We start from the raw sequence: 21,391 nt of genomic DNA on the forward strand, positions 1-21,391 counted from the left end.
TTGATACGCACTAATGTCAGTTGAGACGTGACCTTGCAAGAACCAAAGTTGGAGGGCTATCATCAGCCCCGGATGTTTCCCCAGCAGCTGATTGATCAGGTGTTCTGAATGACACGGCCAACTCCATGGATGCACTTCTCCATGGGGCTCTTGTTTCTACAGAAGAAGGTGTAGCCACCGCCCACAACCATCAATTTGCTGGAATCCCAGTACGGATTCAGAGCCTCGTAAAGCTCTACGAATCTGATCTTGACTATTTTGCAATTCCAGAAGAAATTCTGTGAGCAAATCCAAGCTCTACACCGCCTTCTCCAATCTGGAAAAGACCTTCGACACAGAGTCAACAGAAAAGCTCTGGAATATCCTGGGCTGCATCAGCTGTCCATGGAAATAAGTCATGGTTGTGTGGTTTCCTCAATGAAACCACTGTTTTCTACGGCTGCCTGGAGTCTGATGTCTTTCCTGTCATAACTGGCATCAAGCAAAAATGTTTGCTTATGCCCATCCTTTCTTCATCTTCTGAGCAACTATCTCCAGCATGGTCAAGGCCAACCTCCCACATGGGTTCTGAATAGAGTGCAGGTTTGACGGGAAGCTTCTCAGTCTCCAAAGGCTGAAGACCATGCACAACCACAACAGACCTCCAGTAATGCGGATGACCACGTTTTTCTGGCGCACACCGAAGAAAACCTACAGGATACCCTTGACCTGTTTGGAGAAATGTATTGAGTCCTAGGGCTGCAGCTGAATGCTGATAACACAAATGCCCTCCTCCAGGCAAAACCAGTGTTTACACTAAACCCTGCCAGCATAATGGTGGCGTGTCGCGCCCCCCCCCCCCCCCCCCCCGGTAGGCAATTGACCACATCTGCTATCTCAGTAACTACGTGCCCCAGTCAGCGATCATACATTTGGAGATGCTACACAGGACCTGGTGCATGAGCAGCTACTTTGCTCAGCGGGAGCGGAGCAGGTTAGTCAATTTCAGCGGGAGCAGTGCGCAAGTGATTTCTGGGAGGCAAGTTTCTCCTTTAAAACCACTTGTCTTTGCAGGAGCAGGCCGGTCGATTTCAGCGGGAGCGGAGCAGGTTAGTCAATTTCAGCGGGAGCAGTGCGCAAGTGATTTCTGGGAGGTAAGTTTCTCCTTTAAAAACACTTGTCTTTGCAGGAGCAGGCCAGTCGATTTCAGCGGGAGCGGAGCAGGTTAGTCAATTTCAGCGGGAGCAGTGCGCAAGTGATTGCTGGGAGGTTAGTTTCTCCTTTAAAAACACTTGTCTTTGCAGGAGCAGGCCAGTCGATTTCAGCGGGAGCGGAGCAGGTTAGTCAATTTCAGCGGGAGCAGTGCGCAAGTGATTGCTGGGAGGTAAGTTTCTCCTTTAAAAACACTTGTCTTTGCAGGAGCAGACCAGTCGATTTCAGCGGGAGCGGAGCAGGTTAGTCAATTTCAGCGGGAGCAGTGCGCAAGTGATTTCTGGGAGGTAAGTTTCTCCTTTAAAAACACTTGTCTTTGCAGGAGCAGGCCAGTCGATTTCAGCGGGAGCGGTGCGTTAGTGATTTCTGGGAGACCTTCACAGGAGCAGGCTAGTCAATTTCAGCGGTAAACACTTACCTGGTCCCGTTTTCGGTTCCTCTTTGCTGTTTTTAAAATTTTTTTTTGTGTTTTAAGGCGGGAACAGGAAGTTCGACCCGCGGACTTCTGGGAAGACCCTCACCAATAAATTCTGGTGGAGAGGAAACCTGAGACACGACACGTGTAGTGTCTCCCACCCGCCCTCCTCCTCTAACCTAATAATAAAACCCATTGGTGTGAGGTAAGTACCATATTTTATTATTATTATTATTTTTTTTAATTTAATTTGGTTGTTAGCCAGATCTTGGTAGAAAGTTAGAGGGATGGCAGGGAAGGGAGTGCAATGTTCCTCCTGCAGGATGTTTGAGGTGAGGGATGCCGTTAGTGTCCCTGCTGATTTTACCTGCAGGAAGTGCTGCCATCTCCAGCTCCTCCAAGACCGAGTTAGGGAACTGGAGTTGGAAGAACTTCGGATCATTCGGGAGGCAGAGGGGGTCATAGATAGCAGCTTCAGGGAATTAGTTACACCAAAGATTGGAGATAGATGGGTAACTGTAAGAGGGACTGGGAAGAAGCAGTCAGTGCAGGGATCCCCTGCGGTCGTTCCCCTGAGAAACAAGTATACCGCTTTGGATACTTGTGGGGGGGGGGACTTACCAGGGGTAAGCCATGGGGTACGGGCCTCTGGCACGGAGCCTGTCCCTGTTGCTCAGAAGGGAAGGGGGGAGAGGAGCAGAGCATTAGTAATTGGGGACTCGATAGTCAGGGGCACAGATAGGAAATTTTGTGGGAGCGTGAGAGACTCACGTTTGGTATGTTGCCTCCCAGGTGCAAGGGTACGTAATGTCTCGGATCGTGTTTTCTGGGTCCTTGGGGGGGGGGGGGGGGGGAGCAGCCCCAAGTCATGGTCCACATTGGCACTAACGACATAGGTAGGAAAGGGGACAAGGATGTTAGGCAGGCTTTCAGGGAGCGAGGAAGGAAGCTCAGAACTAGAACAAACAGAGTTGTTATCTCTGGGTTGTTGCCCGTGCCACGTGATAGCGAGATGAGGAATAGGGAGAGAGAGCAATTAAACACATGGCTACAGGGATGGTGCAGGCGGGAGGGATTCAGATTTCTGGATAACTGGGGCTCTTTCTGGGGAAGGTGGGACCTCTACAGACAGGATGGTCTACATCTGAACCTGAGGGGCACAAATATCCTGGGGGGGAGATTTGTTAGTGCTCTTTGGGGGGGTTTAAACTAATGCAGCCAGGGCATGGGAACCTGGATTGTAGTTTTAGGGTAAGGGAGAATGAGAGTATAGAGGTCAGGAGCACAGATTTGACGTCGCAGGAGGGGGCCAGTGTTCAGGTAGGTGGTTTGAAGTGTGTCTACTTTAATGCCAGGAGTATACGAAATAAGGTAGGGGAACTGGCAGCATGGGTTGGTACCTGGGACTTCAATGTTGTGGCCATTTCGGAGACATGGATAGAGCAGGGACAGGAATGGATGTTGCAGGTTCCGGGGTTTAGGTGTTTTAGTAAGCTCAGAGAAGGAGGCAAAAGAGGGGGAGGTGTGGCGCTGCTAGTCAAGAGCAGTATTACGGTGGCGGAGAGGATGCTAGTTGGGGACTCCTCTTCCGAGGTAGTATGGGCTGACGTTCGAAACATGAAAGGAGAGGTCACCCTGTTGGGAGTCTTCTATAGGCCTCCAAATAGTTCTAGGGATGTAGAGGAAAGGATGGCGAGGATGATCCTGGATAAGAGCGAAAGTAACAGGGTAGTTATTATGGGAGACTTTAACTTTCCAAATATTGACTGGAAAAGATATAGTTCGAGTACATTAGATGGGTCGTTTTTTGTACAGTGTGTGCAGGAGGGTTTCCTGACACCATATGTTGACAGGCCAACAAGAGGCGAGGCCACGTTGGATTTGGTTTTGGGTAATGAACCAGGCCAGGTGTTGGATTTGGAGGTAGGAGAGCACTTTGGGGACAGTGACCACAATTCGGTGACGTTTACGTTAATAATGGAAAGGGATAAGTATACACCGCAGGGCAAGAGTTATAGCTGGGGGAAGGGAAATTATGATGCCATTAGACGTGACTTGGGGGGGATAAGGTGGAGAAGTAGGCTGCAAGTGTTGGGCACACTGGATAAGTGGAGCTTGTTCAAGGATCAGCTACTGCGTGTTCTTGATAAGTATGTACCGGTCAGGCAGGGAGGAAGGCGTCGAGCGAGGGAACCGTGGTTTACCAAAGAAGTGGAATCTCTTGTTAAGAGGAAGAAGGAGGCCTATGTGAAGATGAGGTGTGAAGTTTCAGTTGGGGCGATGGATAGTTACAAGGTAGCGAGGAAGGATCTAAAGAGAGAGCTAAGAGGGGCAAGGAGGGGACATGAGAAGTATTTGGCAGGTAGGATCAAGGAAAACCCAAAACCTTTCTATAGGTATGTCAGGAATAAGCGAATGACTAGGGAAAGAGTAGGACCAGTCAAGGACAGGGATGGGAAGTTGTGTGTGGAGTCTGAAGAGATAGGCGAGATACTAAATGAATATTTTTCGTCAGTATTCACTCAGGAAAAAGATAATGTTGTGGAGGAGAATGCTGAGACCCAGGCTAATAGAATAGATGGCATTGAGGTACGTAGGGAAGAGGTGTTGGCAATTCTGGACAGGCTGAAAATAGATAAGTCCCCGGGTCCTGATGGGATTTATCCTAGGATTTTCTGGGAGGCCAGGGAAGAGATTGCTGGACCTTTGGCTTTGATTTTTATGTCATCATTGGCTACAGGAATAGTGCCAGAGGACTGGAGGATAGCAAATGTGGTCCCTTTGTTCAAAAAGGGGAGCAGAGACAACCCCGGCAACTATAGACCGGTGAGCCTCACGTCTGTAGTGGGTAGAGTCTTGGAGGGGATTATAAGAGACAAGATTTATAATCATCTAGATAGGAATAATATGATCAGGGATAGTCAGCATGGCTTTGTGAAGGGTAGGTCATGCCTCACAAACCTTATCGAGTTCTTTGAGAAGGTGACTGAACAGGTAGACGAGGGTAGAGCAGTTGATGTGGTGTATATGGATTCAGCAAAGCGTTTGATAAGGTTCACCACGGTAGGCCATTGCAGAAAATACGGAGGCTGGGGATTGAGGGTGATTTAGAGATGTGGATCAGAAATTGTCTAGCTGAAAGAAGACAGAGGGTGGTGGTTGATGGGAAATGTTCAGAATGGAGTTCATTTACAAGTGGAGTACCACAAGGATCTGTTCTGGGGCCGTTGCTGTTTGTCATTTTTATCAATGACCTAGAGGAAGGCGCAGAAGGGTGGGTGAGTAAATTTGCAGACGATACTAAAGTCGGTGGTATTGTCGATAGTGTGGAAGGATGTAGCAGGTTACAGAGGGATATAGATAAGCTGCAGAGCTGGGCTGAGAGGTGGCAAATGGAGTTTAATGTAGAGAAGTGTGAGGTGATTCACTTTGGAAGGAATAACAGGCATGTGGAATATTTGGCTAATGGTAAAGTTCTTGGAAGTGTGGATGAGCAGAGGGATCTAGGTGTCCATGTACATAGATCCCTGAAAGTTGCCACCCAGGTTGATAGGGTTGTGAAGAAGGCCTATGGAGTGTTGGTCTTTATTGGTAGAGGGATTGAGTTCCGGAGTCAGGAGGTCATGTTGCAGCTGTACAGAACTCTGGTACGGCCGCATTTGGAGTATTGCGTACAGTTCTGGTCACCGCATTATAGGAAGGACGTGGAGGCTTTGGAGCGGGTGCAGAGGAGATTTACCAGGATGTTGCCTGGTATGGAGGGAAAATCTTATGAGGAAAGGCTGATGGACTTGAGGTTGTTTTCGTTGGAGAGAAGAAGCTTAAGAGGAGACTTAATAGAGGCATACAAAATGATCAGGGGGTTAGATAGGGTGGACAGTGAGAGCCTTCTCCCGCGGATGGAAATGGCTGGCACGAGGGGACATAGCTTTAAACTGAGGGGTAATAGATAGAGGACAGAGGTCAGAGGTAGGTTCTTTACGCAAAGAGTAGTGAGGCCGTGGAATGCCCTACCTGCTACAGTAGTGAACTCGCCAACATTGAGGGCATTTAAAAGTTTATTGGATAAACATATGGATGATAATGGCATAGTGTAGGTTAGATGGCTTTTGTTTCGGTGCAACATCGTGGGCCGAAGGGCCTGTACTGCGCTGTATCGTTCTATGTTCTATGCTCAGTTAAGTCTTTATTAAGCACCACCTAAGAACAGACATAAAAGCAGTCATCCTCCTGACACTTCTGTACAGCTGCAAAATACGGGTGACATACTGCTGATATCTGAGAAAGCTTCAGAGGTCCATCATCACTGCCTATGGATGATCTTACAAATACTTAAATGGACCGTCGCGAGAACACCAGCATTCTCTAGGTAGCAGGTCTCCTGAGTGTACTTGTGACCATTCTCACAGTTGCGCTGGACAGGTCATTGCATCAGAATGCCAAATGCTTGGCTTTCATAGAATTTACAGTGCAGAAGGAGGCCATTCGGCCCATCGAGTCTGCACCGGCACTTGGAAAGAGCACTCTACCCAAGGTCAACACCTCCACCCTATCCTCATAACCCAGCAACTCCACCCAACACTAAGGGCAATTTATCACGGCCAATCCACCTAACCTGCACATCTTTCGAAGAGCAATCTCCACCCAAACTGGTTAAAGATCATGTGGCTGCCAGGGGAAAAAAATTCAAAGATACCCTGAAAGCCTACTTGAGATGGGGTGCCTTTGACCTCAACAGCTGGAAATAGAATACACTTGACTGCCATGATGGTACGCTCTGCTTGACCAAGGTGTAGCTGACTTTGAAGCTGGGTGGAAAATGAAGGCCGAAGACAGGACAGAAAGAAGGAAAGCATAGAAACCACTCATGGATCACAGACTGACTAACTTAAGTGATTCATAACTCACAATCAATGTGGAACTTAATGTGATTTTTAAAAAATTTCCTTCCCTCTGAATGCTGTTACTCCCTCAGCCTTTTTTCCTTTTCTACCATTTTTACCTTGCATTGACGTCACCCCTACCCGTTCGAGCCCCTCTCTCTTTCTCTCCCCATTCTTTTCACCTCTCGTTCAGGACCCTGTGGGAAGTGCTGCTTTCTTCAAGGGCCTGCAATTATTCGTGAGGAGGACTTTAGATGTATGACTGGGTTCAGTGCATTGTCATTTCCCGTGCCTTGGTTGATGCTGGGTTGGCTGAGCCAATTTATTTTTTTTCAACTTTGTTGTCGAAGCCTGCTGGGCAGTTCAGAGGGCAGTAAAGTGTCATCCACATTGCTGCAGGTCTGGAGCCACATGTAGGCCAGGCCGACTGAGGACAACCGATTTCCTTTCCTGAACGATATTCGTGATTCAGTTGGGTTTTTGCGACAGTCCATTATTTTTCTGGTCACTACAAGATTTTACCACCAGGTTTATTAATTACTTGAATTCAAATTCCACCATCTGCTGTGGTAGATTTTAAGATGGTGTCCATGTTGAGGTAAAAATTATACAGCTATTTGGCTGTCATGTGATTCCCGCACTCTCCCATGAGAGACCAGACAATGACTTGGGAGTTAAAAACTTGTCTTTCTTTGCAGGCTATGGCGAGGGCTCCTGGCACTCTAATTAGGTCAAAAAGCACAAATTTTAGAATGGTACCGACAGTTACACTTAGAGATTCGATTGCAAGAAATTAACATATTTTAATCATTTGTTGCTAGTTATCTATGTCCAATCATGATTATCAATTAAGGTTATATCATGCATAATATATGATCACATTAAAGGCCCGCATGCTTAATTAAACTATCCAATCATTACAAAAGCACGTATGTTGTCTTGCAATAAGTGATATCGGTGGTCTGTTATGTGGGTGTAGCCATTAAATCATCCTTCGTTTGCTATCAGCAGATTTATTGATGCCATCACAATGGTACCTTGTGTCATGTGAGGGTACCTTTAAGACATGGATATTTAAGCAATGCACCTTTAAGAAAACAGTGATGTCAGAGTGGGTGGAGCTGAGGGCAGGTCAGCCATTTTGCAGTTGAGTTTTGTAGTTTTAAAAAGAGCTTGGGAAGTGTGTGTTTGCAGTGAGCTGGATCTCTGCCATAAAAGACCACCTCTGGATCATTTGGGTGATTTCAACTCATAATAGTAAAACCTTTAACCTGATGTGATTTTGTTTAAAGGTGTTAAGTCTCTTGGAAGTTTGAAGGAACATTTTAAGGAATTATTTACTGTTGCAATATTTTCTGAGTTATCTTTGAAGTAAGGGGTGTTAAGAGATCCAATGTTTATTTAAGATATTAAGTTGAGCTCATGGACTAAACAGTGTTTTGTGTTTAAAAACCCACGTGTCTATAATTGTAATCCCCCACCTAGGGAAAAAGCCGTGTGCTAGGAAAAGCAACAAATACATTAAAGGGAGAGGTTGGTTGAACCCCATGATACATTTTGGGGTTCTGAAAACGCCTCGCCCATAACAATTGGGGGCTCGGGGGGGATAAAAGTCTATCTATTGGATTGGCTTTTGTGAACTTAAAGACAGTGAAGGATTGTTGCTTTTCTGGTGTGGTATTTTAGTTTAAGTGGGGAGAGTGTTGTGAACAGTGGCTCTTTCAGAGGCTCAGAAGTTTTTGGGGGTGGAGAATGTTACATGTAGTACCTTACGGACAGAAACGAAAAGCAGACTGTTAGATTTGGCGAGAACATTGCAGTTATCATTACCTGACAAAATGCGAAAAGATGAGGTAATTATGGTAATGGTTAAGCATTTAAAGTTGCCTGAGATAAGAGTTTGACTCATTGGCAATGGCAAAAATTCAGTTGCAAATTAAACAAATGGAACATGAGAAAGAATTAAAGTGTCTGGCATACGGGAAAGAGAGAGAGAGGAAAAAGAAAAGGAGAGAGAAGAAAGGAGAAAAGCAAGAATAGCCCTAGCAGAAGAAAAAGAAAGGGAGATACAGATCAGGGAAAACGATAAAGAGAGGGATTTTGAACTTCATACAATGGCCATGAAACATGATAATCAGTTAAAATTGGCAGACGTAAAGGGAAATGTACAGTTGGATGATAGTGATGAGGATAGTGAGAAAGAGCGTCATAGTCGAAGACGTGGTGAGGATCTATTTAAATATGTCCAAGCATTGCCAAGATTTGACGAGAAGGAAGTGGAACCTTTTTTCATTTCATTTGAGAAGGTAGCTAAACAAATGAAATGGCCACGGGATATGTGGGTGTTACGGGTTCAAACAAAGCTGGTAGGTAGAGCGAATGAAGTGTTTGCATCACTACCGGAGGAGGTATCTGGAACGTATGAGGAGGTGAAGAAATCCATCTTAAGTGGATATGAGCTAGTGCCTGAAGCTTGCAGACAAAGGTTTAGAAATTTAAGGAAAGAATTTGGTCAAACATACATGGAGTTTGAAAGGCTCAGAGTAATTTTGATAGGTGGATAAGGGCTTTGAAAATAGACCAAACGTATGAAGCTCTCAGAGAAATTTTGGGGGTGGAGACAGTCACACGCAGTGCCTTACAGACAGACGAAAAGCCGACTGTTAGATTTGGCAAAAACAATGCAGTTAACATTACCTGACAAAATGCGAAAAGATGAGGTCATTATGGCGGTGGCGGAGCATTTAAAGTTACCTGAGACACAGTTTGACTCATTGGAAATGGCAAAAGTTCGGTTACAACTTAAACAAATGGAACATGAGTAAAAATTAAAGCAGCTTGAATACGAAAGAGATGGAGAAAAAAAGAATGAGAGAGAGAAAGAGATAGAGATGAAAAAGAAAGAGAGAGAGAGCGAGGAAAAAGAAAAGGAGAGAGAAGAAAGGAGAAAATAAAGAATAGTCACATGCAATACACATATTTACAGACAATTATTTACAAGTTAATTTTACAATGAAATTAGCAGCCGGTCGGGGGCCCTGGTCCTCCTCTGCGATCATCGCAGTCCCGGCGGAGAGGCTGGCGTCGGCTCGGCATCCGTGGCTCTGGGAACGTTTCATCTTCATCGCATCCGGATGGGGCCAGTGGGAGGACGGATCCCCCTGGGAAGGGCTGCGGTGGTGTGCGCCGGTGAAAAATGGTTGGGGTTGGTGGGGGGGGGGGATATGAGGGTGGGGATCCAGCGGGGGCCAGATCCTGGAGGGAGACCGTGTCTTGTCGGCCGTCGGGGTGCGCCACATAGGCGTACTGGGGGTTAGCATGGAGGAGATGTACCCTCTTGACCAGTGGGTCCGACTTGTGGGCCCGTATGTGTTTGCGGAGTAGGACGGGTCCGGGGGCTGCCAGCCATATTGGGAGCGAGGTCCCCGAGGAGGACTTCTTAGGGATGGCAAGGAGACGTTCATGAGGTGTTTCGTTGGTAGTAGTGCACAGTAGTGATCGGATGGAGTGACACTGGGAGATTCTTGGACCATAGGGCCAGTAGGACGGCCTTCCAGACTGTCCCATTCTCCCTCTCTACCTGCCCATTTCCCCAGGGTTTGTAACTGGTCGTCCTGCTGGAGGCAATGCCCTTGCTGAGCAGGAATTGACGCAGCTCGTCACTCATGAAGGAGGACCCCCTATCGCTATGGATGTAGGTGGGGAAACCGAACAAGGTAAAGATGATGTGGGTTAGGGCAGTGATTCGTAATCAATTGCACAATGACGCAGATTGGGTACAACTGTGGCTTTATTGCAGTCAGATGCGTGGCCTCCTGCTGCAGCTGGCGAAATGGCAGGGCAATGAAGGTCATGCATATTTATACAGATCTTAGTGGGCGGATCCAGCCGGCAGAGGCTACCGGCGAACCTGTAGTGCAGGTCCTACCTTACATCCCCTAATATAGTGGTTCTCCACATTCACACCCTGTTAAAAATGAGTCCGGTGGGGGTGATGTGAAACTGTATACAAATAGTGCAATTATGTACAGTGTTAAGCATGGGGAAAACAAGGAAGTAGAAAGAAAAGAAAAGTCCATGTAGACGGTCCGGAGTCCGTCAAAGGTTCAGCCGATCCGGTGCTTTGGTGCTTCGTTGGGAGCGGCGTAACGGTGTCGGTGGTGGAGGTGGCGGTGGTGGCGGTGCTGATGCTGGCCTGTCATCTGGGAACTCCGGGAGCATGCCGAAATCCTCTTCGTCCTCTTGTGCGGGTGGGGGTTGGTCTGGTGGGGTCAATATTGGCGGCGTGGTAGGAGGGTGTGTAGGGGGGGGCGCATGGTTGGGGGAGTGTGTTGGGGTGGAACCTCACGGTGCCAGGTCCCTGAGTGAGACAGTATCTTGGCGGCCATCGGGGAACTCCACGTAGGCATATTGCGGGTTGGCGTAGAGCAGGTGAACCCTGTCCACCAAGGGGTCCGCCTTGTGGAGTTGGATGTGCCTACGGAAAAGGACTGGTCCTGGAGCTGCGATCCAAGTCGGGAGCGATACCCCGGATGTGGACTTCCTGGGGAAGGTACAAACACGTTCATGGGGTGTGTTATTAGTGGCGGTGCACAATAGTGACCGGATGGAGTGTAGAGCGTCAGGGAGGACCTCCTGCCAGCGAGAGGCTGGGAGGTTCCTGGACCGTAGGGCCAGCTGGACGACCCTCCAAACCGTCCCATTCTCCCGTTCTACTTGCCCGTTTCCCTGGGGATTGTAGCTGGTCGTCCTGCTGGAGGCTATACCCCTGCTGAGCAGGAACTGACACAGCTGATCGCTCATGAATGAGGATACCCTGTCACTGTGGATGTAGGCGGGGAAACCGAACAGAGAGAAGATGGTGCTGAGGGCCTTGATGACGGTGGCAGACGTCATATCGGGGCATGGGATGGCGAAAGGGAATCTGGAGTTCTCATCGACCACACTGAGAATGTGCGTGTTACGGTCGGTGGAGGGGAGGGGCACTTTGAAATCCACGCTGAGGCGTTCGAAGGGCGGGAAGCCTTCACCAGGCGTGCATGGTCTGGCCGGTAGAAGTGCGGCTTGCACTCCGCACAGACCTGGCAGTCCCTGGTGACTGTCCTTACTTCCTCGCTTGAGATGGGCAGATTGCGAGCTTTGACCTGATGGTACAATCGAGTGACCCCCGGGTGACAAAGGCTGTCGTGTAGGGCCCAGAGTTGGTCCACTAGTGCGCTGGCACATGTACCTCGGGAGAGGGCGTCTCGGGGCTCGTTGAGTTTACCGGGGCGATACAAGATCTCGTAATTATAGGTGGAGACCTCGATTCTCCACCGCACGATTTTATCATTTTTGAACTTGCCCCGCTGTGTGTTATTGAACATGAATGCTACCGACCGTTGGTCTGTAAGGAGAGTGAATCTCTTACCGGCCAGGTAATGCCTTCAGTGCAGCACAGCGTCAACGATAGCTTGGGCCTCCTTTTCGACGGATGAGTGTCGAATTTCAGAGGCATGAAGGGTGCAGGAAAAGAATGCCACGGGCCTGCCTGCCTGGTTTAGAGTGGCTGCAAGGGCAACGTCTGAAGCATCGCTCTCCACTTGGAAAGGCAGTGACTCATCCACTGCGCGCATCTAGGCCTTGGCGATGTCTATTCTGATGCGGGCGAAAGTGTGTTGTGCCTCGGCCGCGAGAGGGAATTTGGTGGACTGAATGAGTGGGCGGGCCTTGTCTGCATAGTTTGGGACCCACTGGGCATAGTATGAAAGGAACCCCAGGCAGCGTTTGAGAGCCTTGGGGCAGTGGGGGAGGGGGAGCTCCATGAGGGGGCGCATGCGGTCGGGGTCGGGCCCGAGAAGTCCATTTTGGACTACATAGCCGAGAATGGCTAACCGGGTCGTGCTGAACACACACTTCTCTTTGTTATAGGTCAGGTTGAGAAGCGTGGCAATGCGGAGGAATTTATCAAGGTTGGCATCGTGGTCCTGCTGGTCATGGCCGCAGATGGTGACATCTAAGTACGGAAAGGTGGCCCGCAAACCGTACTGGTCGACCATTCGGTCCATTTCCCTTTGGAAGACCGAGACCCCGTTTGATGGGGAGGTGGTGGTAGGCTGATTTCAGGTCAATTGTTGAGAAGACCCGGTACTGTGCAATCTGATTGACCATATCAGATATACGTGGGAGGGGGTACGCGTCGAGCTGCGTGTACCGATTGATAGTCTGGCTGTAGTCCACGACCATCCTGTGTTTCTCCCCAGTTTTAACCACTACCACTTGGGCTCTCCAGGGGTTATTGCTGGCCTCGATAATACCCTCCTGAAGCAGCCGCTGGACTTTGGACCTGATGAAGGTCTTGTCCTGGGTGCTGTTCCGTCTGGTCCTGGTGGCAACGGGCTTGCAATCCGCAAAAAAGGGAGGGAGGGTCGACCTTGAGGGTCGCGAGGCCGCAAATATTAAGGGAGGTAGGGGCCCGCCGAATTTGAGGGTGAGGCTCTGGAGATTGCACTGGAAGTCCAGGCCCAACAGGAGTGCAGCGCAGAGATTAGGAAGGATATAGAGGCGGAAGTTACCAAATTCTACGCCCTGGACAGTGAGGGTGACTGCAGAAGCTTCGGATCGGGACGGAGTGGGATCTGGAGGCTTGGGAAATCCTTTGATTGGCAGGATGGACCGTGATTCCACTAGAAGTGGCTAGTCGAGCTGTATGCCCCGCCAAAAGTCTTCCGAGGTGGCCAATATTGAACCTTTGCATTATATTAGTAAACCTGCTGGTGCAGTGAGTATTTGAAGAAAGTAAGTAAATCTCCTGGGTAGGTCATTTTTTTTCTTATTGTTGCTACTGATAGTATTGCTAAAAAAAGTGTTTTCTGTCTACCAGTCAGAGCTACGACATTGGGAAAATGGATAAAAGATATTCGCCAGGTTCTCCTGTGCAGGTGTGTATAATTTATATATGCGTTTTTGGAAGATGAAAAGTAATTTACAGGTTATCTGTATACGTGTATAGATGAGCAATGTATAGATCGTGTACATAGGATTATGCAATTGTGCTCGGATATTAAATGTATGTGGAATCATTAAAAGTTGATGAGAGGTTTTTACATTTGGTTATATTTCTCATTTCATGGAAAACAGAATAGGAACGAAACAATGAGGGCTGATCCCTTTTTTTCCCCCCCACATAGGCTGCACTCAACATGTATCCATATAACCGCTCACATATTAAGAGGTCTTTCTAATGTCTGTTAATATACAATTGTAAAGTCCAACTGGTAAAACTGAAACTTATATTATCTCACTCGCCAGAGATAAGCCAAATGGATCAAAGCTGCAAATGGTTTAATTCCAATCACAATATTATTTTGTCAACCAGGTGCGCAACCCTTGTGCTTTTTTAATGGGCATTTATTAATTCATGCTCCTATGAGGTGATTCCCTCAAGGACTTCAGTCAAGTTTGTGGAAGGCTATTGTCACTCATGGAGAACTGCGAGATACATGTGTTTGGCAACTTCTAAGAGCTTGAGTCTCTTGGCAGCAGCCCACAGTGCTACAGTTGCTGCCAGACAAGTCTGGCTGTCTGGCCAATATTGGAGGTATTATTGGTTGAGAAAGTGGTGAGGGAACAAGCATGCTGTTACCAGAGGCAGCAGCATGTGCTGCTCGCAATGTATCACTGTCACTCCCTGTTATAACCTGCCTGCTTACCATTGGCTGGGGACTAATGACAATTCCACAATCCTGTGGGAGTATGAGCTGCCCCAATGAGGGGGGGGGGGGGGGGGGGCGGAGAAACCATTAGTAAATTCCAAGTATAAATAAAGCTGGCCAGTTTGGAACCAGCAGGAAGGAGTGTGCAGCAAGGGAAGTTGCTGCTGCTGTTTTATTTATATATATATATATATATGTGTATATATATATATGTGTATATATATATGTTATTGTAAATAAATGTTATTACTTTGTATCCTTAAAACTCATGTTGGATTCTTCGTGGTCCTCACAAAACTGGAGATGAGGGTTAAAGTGAATAGCTGTCTACACTGCTGAAGCCACCTTCCTGGATTTTTGTTGGATACAGGTTGGAAGTTGTTTTCTATTATACCATGCCTCTGTACGGACGTTTGGATGTTTTTGATGCTGCGCTGGAAAGCTGGAACCAGTACGTACAACGGATGCGTTACTATTTCCGGGCAAACAATATCACCGAAAACGAGCGCCAGGTGGTCATATTGCTCACCGCCTGCGGCCCGCATACGTTTGGGGTGATTAGGAGCCTTACGTACCCAGCTGCGCCAGACACCAAAACGTTTGATGAACTTGTGAATATAGTGGGGCAACATTTTAACTCAACCCCGTCCACGATAGTCCAACGTTACCGGTTTAATACCGCTGAGAGGACCCCTGGAGAATCCCTTTCCGGCTTTCTATCCAGGCTACTGTGACTATGGTGAGACCTTGTCAGAAATGTTATGCGACCATTTGGTTTGTGGTATTAACAATGCGGCCACCCAGAAAAATTTGTTAGCTGAGCCAACATTGACTTTTCAAAAGGCCATTCAAATAGTATTGTCCCGAGAGAGCGCAGAACGAGGAGTGCAGGAGCTACAGGGAATGGAAGTGCACGCCTTGGGGCGCAACCACGTCCGTCCAAAAACGTCCCCCCGCACTCCTGCGGTACCTTGGGCGAAGCGACGTCCGGACCGACGCCAGTGGCCGTCGGACATTCCTCCACGAAGGGAGCCTTCTCCAGAACCAATGAATGAGGAGCCATGTCCGTGTCAGACTTGTAGGCGCCGACCCCGTCGCGGACGCCGGTCCTGGGGGCGCCAGTGGCGCCGTCGTTCCGACCGTAACTGGGACCAGTCCAGGGGCCGTACCTTCCATGTGGATGAACCTGCGGCGACTACTCCTGGGGATGTGGAGATGGAGGACAACTGCCTGCAGCTGCATTGTGTGGCAGCTCCCCGTGTGGCCCACGTTAAAGTGACAGTACGGGTCAATGGTCACCCGCTTGAGATGGAGTTGGACACTGGCGCAGCGGTCTCCGTGATCGCCCAGAGGACATTCGACCGCATCAAGCAGGGCATACGGACCCTTACATTAACCGACTCACAGGCCAGGTTGGCCACCTACACGGGGGAACCACTGGACATTGCAGGAACTACAATGACCCCTGTTGTTTATGGACGCCAGGAGGGGCGTTTCCCACTTATTGTGGTGCGCGGCCATGGGCCCAGCCTGTTGGGTCGGGACTGGTTGCGCCATTTGCAGTTGCAATGGCAGCACATCCTCCAAACAGTTTCTGAAGGGTTGACTGAGGTGCTAGGACGATACCCAGATGTATTCCAGCCTGGTTTGGGGAAAATAAAAGGGGCCGTAGCCCATATCCAAGTCGAACCAGGAGCCACGCCGCGCTATTTCCGGGCGCCCGTGGTGCCTTACGCCTTGCTCGAGAAGGTAGAAGGGGAGCTCACTCGTTTGGAGAGTTTTGGTATTATCAGGCCCGTCCGTTTTGCTGACTGGGCAGCACCAATTGTACCTGTAATGAAGCCAGATGCCACAGTTCGCTTGTGTGGCAACTATAAACTTACAGTGAATACGGCTTCCCGACTCGACCGATATCCAATGCCTCGCATAGAGGATCTCTACGCGAAGCTTGCAGGCGGACACTCCTTCACAAAATTAGATATGAGTCATGCCTACCTACAGCTGGAGCTGGACCTTGCCTCCTGACCATATGTAACGATTAATACACACCGGGGCCTGTATGAATATACACGGTTGCCCTTTGGAGTATCCTCTGCCTGCGCTATTTTTCAACGTGTTATGGATGGCATTTTGAGAGATTTACCACGTGTTGCTGTCTACTTAGATGACGTTTTGATTACAGGGACGTCGGAGCAGGAACATTTGGAAAATCTGGAGGCTGTCCTTAGACGCTTTTCGGAGGCTGGAGTCCGTTTACGTCGCACAAAGTGCGTATTTCAGGCAAAGGAAGTAGCCTACCTAGGTTATCGGGTGGACCACAAAGGTTTGCACCCCGTCGCAGAGAAGGTGCGTGCAATTCAACAGGCCCCCGCCCAGACTGACACTTCGCATCTCCGTTCTTTTCTCTGTCTCGTAAACTATTACTGGAGGTTCCTCCCCAATCTGGCAACTACGCTGGCCCCGTTGCACCTTCTGCAAAAGAAAAATCACACCTGGGTTTGGGGTCAGCCGCAAGAAACCGCTTTCCGGCGGGTAAAGCAACAATTGTCGTCGTCTGGGTTACTAAACCACTATGATCCTGGAAAGCCTTTGCTCGTAACATGTGATACATCCCCGTATGGTATTGGGGCCGTCCTGTCCCACAAGATGGAGAACGGGGCCAAGCGACCGATAGCTTTCGCCTCCCGCACATTGACTGCAGCGGAGAAAAAGTACGCGCAGATCGAGAAGGAGGGCAGTGGTTTTTGCGGTGAAACGCTTCCACCAGTACGTGTATGGCCGCCATTTCACTATCGTGACTGATCATAAGCCTCTGTTGGGACTTTTCAGAGAGGATAAGCCAATACCACCCATTGCTTCCGCACGGATCCAGCGCTGGGCTTTGTTGCTTGCTGCATACGAGTATTCTCTGGAGCACAAACCAGGAACGCAGATAGCAAATGCCGACGCACTGAGCCGATTGCCTTTATCGACCGGCCCCATGTCGACCCCCACGACCCCACGTGTGATTGTCCCGGAAAAAGGCCAAGAGCTGGTACTAAGAGACTTGCACAATGGGCATCCAGGTGTGACCAGGATGAAAATGTTGGCCCGGAGTTATGTCTGGTGGCCAGGCCTCGACACCGACATTGAGAAGGTGGCCCAAAACTGCTCCATTTGCCAGGAGCATCAGAAGCTTCCGCCGGCCGTGCCCCTACATCACTGGGAATGGCCAGGGCGGCCCTGGGGAAGCTTGCATGCAGATTTTGCAGGCCCTTTTCAAGGATCCATGTTCCTTCTATTAATTGACGCCCAGTCTAAATGGCTAGAGGTGCATAAGATGCAGGGGACAACGTCCTGCGCAACAATTGAAAAGATGCGTTTATTGTTTAGTGCGCATGGCCTCCTCGAGGTGCTGGTCACGGTTAACAGCACTCCATTCACGAGTGAGGAGTTTGCGAGGTTCATGAAGATGAACGGCATACGCCATATCCACACTGCCGCATACCACCCAGCTTCAAATGGGTTGGCAGAGTGCAGACATTCAAAAGAGGCCTAACGAAGCAGTCTTCCGGATCAATGGACATGAGACTGGCTCGCTTTTTGTTTACGTATAGGACCACCCCCCATGCGGTGACTGGGGTAGCTCCCGCAGAACTCCTAATGGGCCGGAGACTTCGCACCCACCTTAGTATGGTTTTCCCGGACATTGACGCAAAAATACGCCGCACACAAGAACGGCAGGGACAGGGATTTTCTCTGCATCGGCTGATTCGGCAGTTTGCGCCCGGTGACCCAGTGTTCGTTCGGAATTTTGCTGGTGGTGCCCAGTGGGTTCCTGATGTAATCTTTCGCCAAACGGGCCCTATTTCTTACCAGGTGCAAGCCCAGGGTCGTCTCCAGCGCAAACATGTAGGCCACGTTCGGTCCAGAAGACTATCCCCTCCAAAGATTCCCTGCCCCCGGAGCTCATTTCTGCAGCCGCAGAAACAAGGGAAGGTAGTCCTCACTATCTTCCACTGGTGCCTCACTCAAAGCCTGCGCAGGTCGTTACAGAACCGAATGGAGATCGAGACGCTGACATGACGAAGGCAGCAGACTCTGACTCCGAGATGGAGACACAGGACGCATCAGAGGGGGAATCCTCAGGTCCACTGGCCGTGGATGTACAACCGTTACGCCGTTCATCACGGAAGCGCCGGTCTCCGTCTCGTTACACGCCGCCTGATCTAGTGCCGCGTGCAAATGGTGTCCGGCCTGTGGCAAAACGAGTCCGATGCCCTCATTCGCCAGGGTCTTCGGTGGATTCCTTGGACTTTGAGGGGGAGGGATGGTATAACCTGCCTGCCTTCCATTGGCTGGGGACTAATGACAATCCCACAATCCTGTAATTACCATTAGTAAACTCCAAGTATAAATAAAGCTGGCCAGTTTGGAACCAGCAGGAAGGAGTGTGCAGCAAGGGAAGTTGCTGCTGTATTTATTTATATATATATATATATATATATATATATATATATAATGTTATTGTAAATAAATGTTATTACTTTGTATCCTTAAAACTCGTGCTGGATTCTTCGTGGCCCTCACAAAACTCCCAATATTCCAATGGCTCTGTACTCCACTCATCGTATGTGCAACAGAGCACAGAAGGTGAATGATGCACTTAGAGACCCTATTCATTTGCTCTATCTGTCTGTTTAAGGTGAAAGTCTGCCCCTTGAGTTAGAACACAGATTTGAGCCCAGAGTCTGCGTGACAGTTGAATTTCCATTGTTGCTGGACAGGCTGTAAGCATTGATATTTGTGAAGGATGACACCCCTGGAAGTGAAGTTAGAGTGCTAGATCCCTGGGAGATAATAACATATACGGGTGGGAAATGGGGTTTTCTATGCAGTATCATTATGGTGAACGCTTTCATGGGGCTTTAAATACATTTTTACAAAAAATGTTTTTAGAAGATTTCCATTTGTGAGAAACATGGAACATAGAACATTACAGCGCAGTACAGGCCCTTCGGCCCTCGATGTTGCGCCGAGCTGTGAAACCACTCTAAAGCCCATCTACACTATTCCCATATCATCCATATGTTTCTCCAATGACCATTTAAATGCACTTAATGTTGGCGATTCCACTACTGTTGCAGGCAGGGCATTCCACACCCGTACAACTCTCTGAGTAAAAAACCTACCTCTGACATCTGTCCTATATCTATCTCCCCTCAATTTAAAGCTATGTCCCCTCGTGCTAGACATCACCATCCGAGGAAAAAGGCTCTCACTGTCCACCCTATCTAATCCTCTGATCACCTTGTATGCCTCAATTAAGTCACCTCTTAACCTTCTTCTCTCTAATAAAAACAGCCTCCAGTCCCTCAGCCTTCCCTCATAAGATCTTCCCTCCATACCAGGCAACATCCTGGTAAATCTCGTCTGCACCCTTTCCAATGCTTCCACATCCTTCCTATAATGCCGCGACCAGAACTGCATGCAATACTCCAAATGCGGCTGCACCAGAGTTTTGTACAGCTGCAACATGACCTCATGGCTCCGAAACTCAATCCCTCTACCAATAAAAGCTAACACACCGTACGCCTTCTTAACAACCCTCTCAACCTCGGTGGCAACTTTCAGGGATCTATGTACATGGACACCGAGATCTCTCTGCTCATCCACACTACCAAGAATCTTACCATTAGCCCAGTACTCCGTCTTCCTGTTATTCCTTCCAAAATGAATCACCTCTCACTTTTCTGCATTAAACTCCATTTTCAACCTCTCAGCCCAGCTCTGCAGCTTATCTATGTCCCTCTGTAACTTGTAACATCCTTCCGCACTGTCCACAACTCCACCGACTTTAGTGTCATCTGCAAATTTGCTCACCCATCTTCTACTCCCTCCTCCAGGCCATTTATAAAAATGACAAACAGCAGTGGCCCCAAAACAGATCCTTGTGGTACACCACTAGTAACTGGACTCCAGTCTGAACATTTCCCATCAACCACCACCCTTTGTCTTCTTCCAGCTAGCCAATTTCTGATCCAAACTGCTAAATCACCGTGAATCCCATGCCTCCGTATTTTCTGCTGTAGCCTACCATGGGGAACCTTATCAAACGCTTTACTGAAATCCATATACACCACATCAACTGCTTTTCCCTCGTCCACTTGTTTGGTCACCTTCTCATAGAACTCAATAAGGTTTGTGAGGCACGACCTACCCTTCACAAAACCGTGTTGACTATCTCTAATCAAATTATTCCTTTCCTATCTCTTATAAACCTTTCCAATACTTTGCCCACAACAGAAGTAAGGCTCACTGGTCTATAGTTACCGGGGTTGTCTCTACTCCCCTTCTTGAACAAGGGGACAACATTTGCTATCCTCCAGTCTTCTGGCACTATTCCTGTAGACAATGATGACAGAAAGATCAAAGCCAAAGGCTCAGCAATCTCCTCCCTAGCTTCCCAGAGAATCCTAGGATAAATCCCATCCGGCCCAGGGGACTTATCTATTTTCACACTTTCCAGAATCGCTAACACCTCCTCCTTATGAACCTCAAGCCCTTCTAGTCTAGTAGCCTGTATCTCAGTATTCTTCTCGACAACATTGTCTTTTTCCTGTGTGAATACTGTGTGAAACAAACATGTTAAACATATTATCCAAATACACAGTTGTATCAATCATAAAATATATAAATAAAATACACCATTGTACGAAACAGAAAAGAAATACCATTAGAATATACACTTATATTAAACATATTACAAATGTGATCAATTTGCATAGTTGTAGCAAATGTAGTACAAATATGTTGACAAATCTAGTCAAGAATTAGTCTGTTTTAAACTGAGGAGGTGGATGAACACAGGACAGCACCACAGGAAGAAGCAAAGAAGGAGTTAAAACTTAGCATGGAGATTTAACTCTTTGTAGGCTGTGTTGCTGCATGTGAGCACCCACGCCACAACTGCAGTGCAAACATTGCGCGCTGTCTTTGTAGTGATATGGGAGCTATCTCTTTCCCTCTTCCCCCCTCCTACGGCTCCTGGTCACAAACAGGTCTTCAAACAGGAAGAGGAACCTTGGCAGCATGTTCATATTGATTTTCTGCTCCCCCCACCAGGGAGAGTGGGAGGAATAGGTCTTCGAAGATGTTGGTGAGCTGCCTCCACATGCAGTGGATCTTTCTTCCCACCCCCCGATGCAATTTTTAAAATTTTGTGCCTC

At 48.4% G+C, this 21,391-nt stretch overlaps 1 protein-coding gene across 1 annotated transcript in view; it reads left to right on the forward strand.

Annotated features, from left to right (window-relative positions):
- The window catches only part of tex11 (testis expressed 11), a 447,334-nt gene that overhangs the window by 125,471 nt on the left and 300,472 nt on the right, over positions 1-21,391 (forward strand). Inside the window, exon 10 of the mRNA XM_072501531.1 lies at positions 13,352-13,409. Coding sequence (XP_072357632.1) covers positions 13,352-13,409 — 58 coding nt within the window. The remainder of the gene's footprint in view (positions 1-13,351; positions 13,410-21,391) is intronic.

The sequence above is a fragment of the Scyliorhinus torazame genome, chromosome 5 (genome assembly GCF_047496885.1).
Source record: "Scyliorhinus torazame isolate Kashiwa2021f chromosome 5, sScyTor2.1, whole genome shotgun sequence".
Lineage (NCBI taxonomy): Eukaryota > Metazoa > Chordata > Chondrichthyes > Carcharhiniformes > Scyliorhinidae > Scyliorhinus > Scyliorhinus torazame.